Raw genomic sequence first — 10,796 nt, 5'->3', positions numbered from 1 at the left:
CTTTGGGCCCCTTGGTACCAATTGAGCATCGTTGCAACGCCACAGCCTACCTGAGTATTGTTGCTGACCATGTCCATCCCTTTATGACCACAAAACCGTTACTAGCGTGGTGTACCTAATAAAGTGGCCGGTGAGTGTATTTTTATGACCAACATCATAAAAACAAATGATTACGCAAAGGTGTGTGTCCATTCAACGTTTTTATCCCCCCAATGTTCTTTCTGTAAAAGTGGCAGAATTATAAGACATATTTTTTGGGATTCAGATTACCTAAATTTGTTCAATTTGCAACCAAATTGTGACATAACTGATCATTGCATTGAATGATCAAATATGTAGTTTTTAATCATGTCACTAACTGTAATGCACAATCATTTTTTTTAATTTATATCACTGTGATGATACCTAAAGTGTAGACATGTGTATAAATGTGAAAATAAAGTCCTTCTGCCAGCACTATTTGACTGCAGCACGTGAGTTTCTTGTGGTATTTCGACAAAAAAAAAAACATCTGCCACCAGTCAGTCATTACTCATCTTCCGGTGTGTGAGTCTGTTTACATAATATGTAAACTCTTAATATAGCTCTTCTTGGGCTATTTTAATGTACTGATTGAACATCTCTGAACTCAAACACAGCTCTTAGACAAACACAAGAAAGGAGAATCGAAAATTCACACCGGAAGGCTTCCGTTTCGAATCAATAAACATGAATTAAATTATAAAGTTTTATTAAGAAAGCGATATTATTTCAGTATCGGTAGGTCAGCGAGGTTAACTACTCTATTGGTTAAAGGAAATACTTACCTTTCAACCGGCATGTGCATGTTTTGTTTAAAAATTATTATCGGATGTTTGAACTCATATCAGAATAATAACATTTATTAGCTACATCAGCTAGCGTCATAACAAAGCAATTTAACATAGCGACTCTTCCCGATTCTAAAATTAAATTACATTTAAAAAAAAAACTGACAGAAAGGTCTTTTTTTTTTTTACCTGATTGCGTTCAACACAATGGCGAAGACAAAAGTTTCAGAGACCACTTCCCCCCAGCCGGACTGCGACTAATAACAGCCTCTCGCTCCTCTGAATCAATAGAATCAGGTGGGGGGAAAAAAATCGYCTGTGCGCGTGCATCGTGCTGCAACGCCCGCTTCCGGTGGGGGGAACTCGTATCGACGCAACACCGTCTGTGCTCGCGCTTCAGGGAGAGCTATGGAAACCGTGCACCTCGGGTTTCCCAACACGTGTTACATCGTATTCTGTGACCGCCGCATGAGGCTGTTGCGTAGCTTCACGTGACTTGAAGCGTCCGCTACGCCAAAAGCGTACGGATCAGAAGAAGGTGGGCCGTTTCCCAACTCTAAAAATACTCCTTAAAGTTTACTCTCTCATGTCTGAAAAACTGTTCGGATTCAGGTGTTTGTCTAAAAACTGTAAATAACAAAGTAATTCCAMTTATTTATTTATCATTCAAACTAAGTGACTCTATTTTTCCCTTTACTTGATCTAAAACAATCTATTGTGACTGGCTGCAATTATGTTAATTGTGGTTTATTGCATGTCTGTGATTTATGTGTGTAATTGAAGAATTGAAAGAACARCCTCCAGGAGTGGTGATGATATCATTTTTGCCAGTGACTGTATGTGGGTATYTTTGTTATGGTAACACATCTTGATAACCTGTTACTTGTATCATAGCTGCTTCCTTTTTTCTCACAGTTCCGGATGCTGCGTTCAWATACACTCAGACGAATGATAACTAGAAAATGATGTTCTAGTTTTTATCTTTTTAAAAGTTTTTTGTTGTGTTTTGATGTTGCTTCAAAGTTTTATTGTGTTTCAATAAAATAAGAGACGTTACGAATGTTTCCTCGCTGTTCTTATTGAAATTAGCGTGACGTACCTGAACGCAGCAGATTGCACACGGATCAAAACGGTGCTGCATTRGAAGACAAACGGAAATATCAAACTTGAGATCAATTGAACAGAATTTTTAATAGATTCAATTAACCCTATAAGAAAATCAGAAGTGATGACAACTAAATCAAATTTAACAGCTTTAAATTTAACTTTTATAATACATTTATTCAACTAAAATATATTTAGAACATTTTCTCTCTATAAAGAAGCTCTCATCCCATGCAGGCATGTATATTAGTTTAGTTTAGTTTTTTTTACTTTGGACACTGTTTATAGCACCCACATGGAAAAAATACGTAACTTATTCAATGATTCAGCCCTGATGTTTGTGTTTTGTTGTCAGGCGGACCACCCAGTTTTGAGAGCTCTCGGTGAGTCATTCAGTTTTGCAGAGAACTGGTATGTAAAGAAACTCCCACCACCCACTGGAACACAAGTTAGGAGTGGTCAGGACTCTGTACCACAGAGCAGACAGTGTRCCTACAAACCCAGGAGCCAGGSAGAAAGAGAAATCACACACACAACAGGCCCTGGAGCAGTGTGGTTATCCTGACTGGGCTTTCCTGAAAGCAGACAGGAAACACAGACAGGATTCCATGCAACCTTCAGGTGAAAATGAAGACCCCAAACCCAGACCCAAACCAGTGGTTATTCCGTATGTTGCGGGTGTTTCGGAGAAACTGAGATGRTTATTTTCTAAACATGATGTRCCAGTGGCTTTCAAACCCCAAAACACATTACGGCAAAGGCTGGTTCACCCCAAAGATCCYGTGCRCCGGCACAAACAGAGCAATGTTGTATATGCTGTTAAGTGCCAGGAGGACTGCGACCAGTTATACATCGGGGAAACAAAGCAGCCACTGTTCAAAAGAATGTCCCAACACAGACGAGCTACATCTAATGGCCAGAACTCTGCAGTTTTCACTCATTTACAGGCCAGCGGTCACTCTTTCGGAGATGAGGATGTTCTCATTCTTGATAGAGAGGAACGTTGGTTTGAGAGAGGAGTAAAAGAAGCCATTTTTGTGAAGAAAGACCATCCATCATTAAACAGAGGTGGAGGCCTCCGTTTTCAGTTGTCCCCCTCCTACAGCGCTGCTATTGCCAGTATCACTCCACCCCCTGTTAACAATAGGTGTTAATTAGGTGTCAACGATAGCCATGTGATGTGAGTATCAGTCACATGGAGGCAGGGCTTAAAAGCCTGAATTTWGCCTGAAACTCTCAGACTGAAGAAGTCTCTTGGAGGAGAGACGAAACGTTTCATTAGAGAAGAACCCGTCCAGAAGACCTACACAATTTTTTTCTTTTTGATTTTTTACCTGGATTACTGAGATGCATCAGGACATGTTATGTAAAGACACAATTTAGAAAAGATTTATCTAACCTCCTCCAGGTGTACCATTGCAACAAAAGTGATCTTTAATTTAAAAAAAGACATCTAGCATTCCTTACAGAAATGCATATCACCTGCCAGCCACCAATTTTATACTAGTTGATCATGTGATGAGAAATGAAGTTTGTATAGATGGTTATGTCTATTTACATTTAACAGATATGTGGGACATGGACATAATACAGTGAAGGGTTTCCCTGAACTCGAGCACACTTTAGTGCTATTATGGTTTTACACAATAAATTCTTTTTGGTTTGGATTCAGATTTAATTTATACGCTTTCAATATGTGATAAAAGTAAAAAAAAATTTCTTCATTTCTTCGTATTTATTTCATTTCTGGGTGGTTGAAAGCATCAGATTGTCTGTATAGTTTGAATATTGTTCTGTTAAAAAAATAGCAAAAAATACAATAAAATTTTAAACAAAACTGGCAAAAGTTAATACTCACCAACTGATCACCAGAAAAGATGGATTATTGAGTGTTCAATTGTCATTTAGTGTTTAGAAATAATAACTTTTGGAGCATTCCTTGTTTTTTTCTCTTTAGTGAAACTGACACATCAACTTATCGAAAATTGGCGAGGTTACAATTTTAGGGTACTGCTATTTATTGTTGCTTTGTACTAAAATATTTGACAAATTATCACATTCACTTTAATATTTATTTTTCTCTGACATCATTAAACATAAAGTCATACTTTGAATATTCACAAGTAAAGAAAAGAAAATATCTCATTCCTATTCTGTTCTGACAGCTTTAATACACAGTCAGAGATACAAAATCTTCAGTGTCAGTCTTTTTCATCAGGCTGTAAATCAAGTCTGTACTCAATTATGGTGAAGTTGGTGATTTTGGCAACAAAGCCAGGGTGAGTGAGCTCTCTTATCTTCTGGTAACCCATGTGCTCGTAGAGTTTCTGAGCATCAGTCTGCACCATAGAGGTGGACAGGATGACAGCAGCGTATCCCCTGTCACGAGTAAACTCTGCTACCGTCCGACACAAAGTCTTGGCGATGCCCATCCCACGATACCTGCGGCGCACTGACATGCGRTTCAGTTCCAGGCACTCGGGTGCATTTTCAGCAGGAAGACAAGCCACCGTCCCGACCACCCGTCCATCGCTCTCAGCCACCCAGAAACACGAGTTCTTCTTTTCCAGGTAAATCTCACTGATGTTGCTGAGGTCAGCCTTCAGGGAGTCTTCTATGTAATCAGTAAACATGGAAGCGACCACGTGCCGGCCTGCGGCCAGAAGAAGGCTGACCGCCAGGATGGGCAGGAGGAAGGACTTGGAGCTGGTCAGGAGAYSACAGAATGTGCACATGAGCACCATCTGGGTCAGCGGCTGCTTTAGGACGTGCGTGAAGGTTGAAGGTATGTGTTCCTTCATCCCCATGGTGAAGATCTCCTTCACGCTCTCATCATCATCATCCTGGTACTTTCTGATCTGAACTCTGGCCATGGTTCAGCTGTTCAAAACAAAAATATCAAATTGTAAAATGTGAATACTACTGATGATTGTTTTTAAATATTTGATACAATAAAGATATGGGCACCCCCGTGACCATAAAAAAAGAAGCGGGTATAGAGGATGGATGGATGGATTTAATCAAGCTTCAGTAGCTTGTGTTTATGCATTATGAATGTACTGACAATGAAATACCAGGTTTATAACAACTGATGAAATCCAACGATTGAGCTTTTACTAGTTATTAAAAGACTGCTTTGTGTAAAAATATCAAATCCTTTGACTAATTAAGTCACAATAGTCTTAACAGTTTTTAGTTTTTAAATATTAGTCTTATAAATGCAGAGTTGACATGTTAACTAATGCAGTTAGTCACGAAACTAGTCTGTGGTTTTAAGAAAATCAACAAAAAATAAATAAACTTCTGAAACAATTGGCAAAAGTAAATTGTTATCAAAATAAAATAAGTTCTTGGTAAGTCTTATGTAATTACTATATAATACTTATAACTTTTTGCTCCTTGGGAACATTTTGGGGCTGCAGTTCTAAGTAAATCAAATACTTGATATATTTTAAGAGGACTGGAAATTGCGTGACTTCAGATCTAAATAGATCCAGCTCAAGGTGATTCCCAGACTGTCCACATGGTTTTACAAAAAATGTCAATAAACAGGCTGAAGTTCATTTGCTCATATCTCGCGAGATTTTCTAAATCTCGCAATGACGTAACACACAGTTTGGAGAAGTTGAAAACCAGAGACAGCAGCAGACCCTWCTTGTTAAGTGATGTTTTGTTGTTGATATAACTGAATAAATGCAACTTATTTACCAACACAGACGCACTCYGTGTGTTATTAATCAAATCTGACAGGTAAATATGATATTAATACGTTAAATGCATTTGCTTTTCAGTATTACTAACGTATATTGAAAATAAAACTTAAGTACACGAAGTTCTTTAATTTTTATTTACTCGATGGATGTGAATAAATGTACTCCAGACCAGAACTATTACTGCTGTCGAAGCAACACATTTTATAATTTGGTATAACTATAAACTGATAAAGATGAAAGATTTGATAGTTTCGTCATGAGCTCTATAAAAGCCTCACGCTGATCACGAGGATATGTTATTTGTTTTATCTAGAGTTCAAACTAATAACACCGACTTTCCTCCTGATTTATTRAACACATGTATTCGTTGCACATCAGCGTCGCTTCTTAAAGATCTAAACGTTGTGTTTACTTTAAGAAATAATCTGTAGCTAAGCTACTGAAGCTAGCATCCATCAGTGCTAGCCACACAAAGCTACTGCGCTGTTTTATAAAACTAAACAATTTAAAAACGCGCGCGCACACACACACAATAGAGGGTAATTAACAAGAGTTACCAGTGCTGAGACATTGCCTGAAATTTGTAATAAATCTACTGTAGCCAAAAATATCAGCGCCAGACTGTCTTTCAGCAGCTCAGCTTAGCTGCTAGTGCTAGCCATCGATGTAGCATTGATGCTGCGTTCAAAACCCTCGGATTTTACAGAAAACGTCTGTTTAGCTGTCATTGCCTCCGTGTTGCATTTGTGGGTGCTGGAAATTCGCGTTTCAGTTAAGAAAAGAGTCACACTTACAGATATTGTGGCYCATATATTCGTTTCCAGGAGCTTGTGACCTCTGTTACGCACAGAAAAAAACAGATAAGCCCTAAACGCAACGTGTTCATTTTCAGAATGGTCCGAAGTTCAAAACATAAATCCAGCTGATGCACACCTATGTTCAGACTCTCCTCATTAAATCTGACTGAGCTTGAGGTGTTTAGCTGAAAATAATGAGCAAAAAGCAGTTTGAAGTGTGCAAAGCTGCTAAAAGACAGACTAATACGATACAGTGGATGTTACACTTTTCAGATTTTTATTTGTAAAAAATTTGAAAATATTGGATCACTTTTCTTCCACTTGAAAGTTATTCTCTACTTTGTGTTGGTCTATCAGATTAAATCCCAGTGAAATACTTGGATGTTTATAGTTGTAGTTTTAAATAGTATATTTGAATACTTTATGAATGCGCTGTAAAGGAGTCACCATGGTCTGCAACAAGTACATCATGTTGAGCAGAGAGTTTAACAGTAGAAACATGAATAGGAGATAATGTTCTGACAAAGTGACTGCTTTAAGATACAGCCAGTTAGTGATAAAAAAATTGATTTCAGTCTTTTTCATCAGGCTGTAAATCAAGTCTGTACTCAACCAGGGTGAAGTTGATGATTTTGGCAACAAAGTCGGGCAGAGTGAGCTCTCTTATCTTCTGGTAACCCATGTGCTCGTAGAGTTTCTGAGCGTCTGTCGCAACCATGGAGGTGTACAGGATGACAGCAGCGTATCCCCTGTCACGAGTAAACTCTGCTACCGTCCGACACAAAGTCTTGGCGATGCCCATCCCACGATACCTGCGGCGCACTGACATGCGTTTCAGTTCCAGGCACTCGGGTGCATTTTCAGCAGGAAGACAAGCCACCYTCCCGACCACCCGTCCATCGCTCTCAGCCACCCAGAAACACGAGTTCTTCTTTTCCAGGTAAGTCTCGCTGATGCTGCTGAGGTCAGTCTTCAGGGAATCTTCTGTGTAACTGTTAAAAAAGGAAGCGACCACGTGCCGGCCTGCGGCCAGAAGAAGGCTGACCGCCAGGATGGGCAGGAGGAAGGACTTGGAGCTGGTCAGGAGAGCACAGAATGTGCACATGAGCACCATCTGGGTCAGCGGCTGCTTTAGGACGTGCGTGAAGGTTGAAGGTATGTGTTCCTTCATCCCCATGGTGAAGATCTCCTTCACGCTCTCAGCATCACCATCCTGGTACTTTCTGATCTGAACTCTGGCCATGGTTCAGCTGTTCAAAACAAAAATATCAAACTGTAAAAAGTGAATACTACTGATTGTTCTCATGCATCATGAATGTACTTACAATGAAATGCCCAGTTTATAACAAATAAGGAAATTCAAAGATTGATGTCATAGTATACTCATTAAACTAGTTGTGTAAAAATATGTTTACATTTTCACACAAAGCAATTATTTCCTTTATCTAATCAAGTCACAATAGTCTGAATGTTTGTTTTTAAATGTCATACAATAGCAGAGTTGACATATTAACTAACAGTGGTTCCTTACGTTGATGTCATGAAACAAGTGTTTGTTCCAGAGAAATCCCCAAAATTTAAATGAACTTTTAAGACATTTGCCAAAAGCAATTTAAATGTTTGTCATCAAAATAAAAGACGTACTTGGCAAGTATACAATAAAGAAAGTAGTCTTATGTAACTTATTTACTGTAGTAAAAATAATTGTGTATAAAAGTTGTTTCATCAAGAAMAATCTTAGTGTTGATGCTCCTTAGAAACATTTTGGGGCTGCAGCTATTATAAAACKTTATTCTTTTTAAATCAAATACTTGCTACATTTTATAAAAGGGGAAATTACCTGGCATTCACATCGAACCGTTCAAGGTTGTGCTGTAGTGTRGTTTGCTCAAATCTCGCGAGAATTCCGCTATAACGTAAGTTTGCAAAACAATGCGAAAATTGTCTGCATGACAAACACGACAAATGAAACCTTTTCACTCATCTAGTTCAGAAACAAATCATRGTTGATGCACCTGAATAAACACAATTTATTTATCAACACAGACGTACTTAGTGTGTTATTAGTCTGACAATATGAAATTTGCAACTTTAAATGTGTATTAGTAAAGAACAGACTGAAGTAAAAAAAATAATTTGTAGTTACTAGACGTATAAAATGTACTTAAATGCTGCTCTCAAAGCAACACGTTACGATCTTGTATAAAGCTATAAACTTATGGAAAGATTAACAGAACTGCAGTTTCATCATGACCTCCAACAAACCTTATGATCACGAGGATCTGTTAGTGGTAGCATCAATGCTAGCCTCTCTAAGCTGCTGCGCTGTCATGAAACTAAAATAAGTGAAAAACAGAAAAGATGATAGACAAACAAAAGTTACCAGTGATGTGGCACAGTCCCAAACTCGTAATAAATTTCTTGCAGCTGAAACRTGGGCTCCAGACTGTCTTTCAGCAGCTTATCTGCTAGCCATCAATGCTCTGTTAATGTGGCGTTCAAAACCCTCGGATTTCAGAGTTACTGAATGTTTCTCAATRATACCATGTAAATATTTATTTTTTAAGTAAGTCAAAAATAAAATTTTGTTTGTTAAAAAAAACCCTAAATTATGGAATGTCATTTCCGCCACCCTGATAAAAAAAATAAAACTTGTATCTCATAATTATGACTTAGCTAAGACATAGTTATGAGATAGTATCTCATAATAATGAGATAGCTAAGTCATAATTATGGCTATCTCATAATTATGACTTAGCTATCTCATCATTATGAGATAGCTATCTCATAATAATGAGATAGCTATCTCATAATTATGAGATACGATCTCATAATTATGACTTAGCTATCTCATCATTATGAGATAGCTATCTCATAATAATGAGATAGCTATCTCATAATTATGAGATACGATCTCATAATTATGACTTAGCTATCTCATTATCATGAGATACTATCTCATAATTATGAGATATCTAAGTCATAATTATGAGATACAAGTTTTATTTATTTTTTTATCAGGGTGGCGGAAATGGGCTTCCACACTAAATAAAGTTTATTTTACTGGTACAATAAAATGTTGCTTGTACATAAAGTTATATTTGGAAACAAAAAAAAGGCCCTCAGTTGTAAGAATTTGGTGAATGAGGCAGAAATGAAATGCTGTGTTTAAGCTTTTGTCTTTAGCCTATCAAGTTTAGTTTATAACATGAGATAAATAACAACAATTCACATTTGAAGACTGAAAATAATTTATTGTCTCCTTTAAATAAATCCTAATACATGTTGATTGTAAAACATTTTCCCTTCTCATAAAGTAAACTTTTTCTCTAAATTAATAGCTCAGCAGTATAAAAACATTCTTTTTCCTTTTAAGATTTGGTTTCCTTTGTACAAAATGTGCAATTCATTCGTTTTTCTGCACATCGGGATGAGCAGAAACAAAGGCAGCTCYCAATCGCTTCTTCCCAGTTTGTGTGTTTCCTAGCCCAGGTTTATGTTCCCAGCAAACAAGGTTATTAGCAGGATGATGGCGAAGCCGGTGAGCAGGCCTGCGTTCTGGATTAGAAAGAAGATGATCTTGGTGGAAGTTTTCTGCTGTTCTCTTGCTATGTTGTCCATTTCTGGGAACTGAAACAAGACAAACACTGAAATTTAACAAAACAATCTCAGACGATGTTGACAATCAGGATCAACAAATTATTTGTATGTAATATATAGAGATCTAGAAGGGTCAACCTTTAGTTTTAGGACATTTATTTAAGAAGTTAATGTGGATATTTTTTGTCCCACGGGTGTCTAAAATTCTAGCATGAACAAGCCTGAGAAGGTAATCATCTTGCTTCCATATCTAATTTAGTCTGACCTCACTGTAGGGATTAAATTTGACCACTTGAGGGCAGCACAACAGCACATCTTCTGTAAATATGGTCTGAAGTTAGAAAATTAACAAGTTAGAAATAAATGAGTTTATAGCATCTTGAATTTTTTTTTTTCATTTTTAATGATATAATCACACACAAGGTCTTTTAACTGGGATTTTATGAGACAAAGTAGCACAAAATTGTGAGGTGGAAGAAAATGATGCATGGCTTTCTTTTTAAATTTGTTTTCACAAACAAAAATCTGAAACGTGGCAGCATCTATAAACACTCTCCTTTACTCTGATACATCCYACTAAAACCCAGTGCAACCACTGAACTCAGTGGAGTTAACCTTTATAAAGCCAGCTGTTCTGTGAAGTTTCTTACAAAACATTATTTTTTATTCATTTATTCATTTCATTTAAAAACAAAAATTTTTTTATACACAACAAAAAATATACAAATCCAAATTAAATGAAAGGAGGCAAAAAGAAGAAAAAATCTTATATC

The 10,796-nt window shown here is 37.2% G+C and overlaps 4 protein-coding genes across 4 annotated transcripts in view; all 4 read right to left on the bottom strand.

Moving 5' to 3' along the window:
- The window catches only part of LOC106536675 (probable N-acetyltransferase camello), a 3,298-nt gene extending 2,196 nt beyond the window's left edge, over nucleotides 1-1,102 (bottom strand). Inside the window, exon 1 of the mRNA XM_014033996.1 lies at nucleotides 999-1,102. The gene's annotated coding sequence lies outside the window, so the exon portion shown is untranslated. The remainder of the gene's footprint in view (nucleotides 1-998) is intronic.
- A 2,962-nt stretch (nucleotides 1,103-4,064) lies between these two features.
- On the bottom strand, nucleotides 4,065-6,405 carry LOC106536674 (probable N-acetyltransferase camello). The gene is made up of 2 exons (XM_014033994.1): nucleotides 6,184-6,405; nucleotides 4,065-4,793 (listed from the first exon to the last, which is right to left on the bottom strand). The coding sequence occupies exon 2, from the start codon at nucleotides 4,784-4,786 to the stop codon at nucleotides 4,115-4,117; it is 672 nt and encodes a 223-aa protein (XP_013889448.1). The 5' UTR covers nucleotides 4,787-4,793; nucleotides 6,184-6,405; the 3' UTR covers nucleotides 4,065-4,114.
- A 272-nt stretch (nucleotides 6,406-6,677) lies between these two features.
- LOC106536673 (probable N-acetyltransferase CML1) lies at nucleotides 6,678-8,813 on the bottom strand. Its single transcript, XM_014033993.1, has 2 exons — nucleotides 8,264-8,813; nucleotides 6,678-7,673 (listed from the first exon to the last, which is right to left on the bottom strand). Exon 2 carries the CDS (start codon nucleotides 7,664-7,666, stop codon nucleotides 6,995-6,997), a length of 672 nt encoding a protein of 223 aa, XP_013889447.1. The 5' UTR covers nucleotides 7,667-7,673; nucleotides 8,264-8,813; the 3' UTR covers nucleotides 6,678-6,994.
- Nucleotides 8,814-9,656: 843 nt separating this feature from the next.
- The window catches only part of slc39a8 (solute carrier family 39 member 8), a gene marked incomplete in the record, with an annotated part of 17,201 nt that continues 16,061 nt past the window's right edge, over nucleotides 9,657-10,796 (bottom strand). The window contains 1 exon segment of the mRNA XM_014033992.1: nucleotides 9,657-10,053. Coding sequence (XP_013889446.1) covers nucleotides 9,907-10,053 — 147 coding nt within the window.

This window comes from Austrofundulus limnaeus, unplaced genomic scaffold (assembly GCF_001266775.1).
Source record: "Austrofundulus limnaeus strain Quisiro unplaced genomic scaffold, Austrofundulus_limnaeus-1.0 Scaffold1928, whole genome shotgun sequence".
In the NCBI taxonomy this organism is placed as follows: domain Eukaryota; kingdom Metazoa; phylum Chordata; class Actinopteri; order Cyprinodontiformes; family Rivulidae; genus Austrofundulus; species Austrofundulus limnaeus.
Note: the sequence above shows the minus strand (reverse complement) of the source record. Positions and strands in the feature narration are given on the sequence as shown.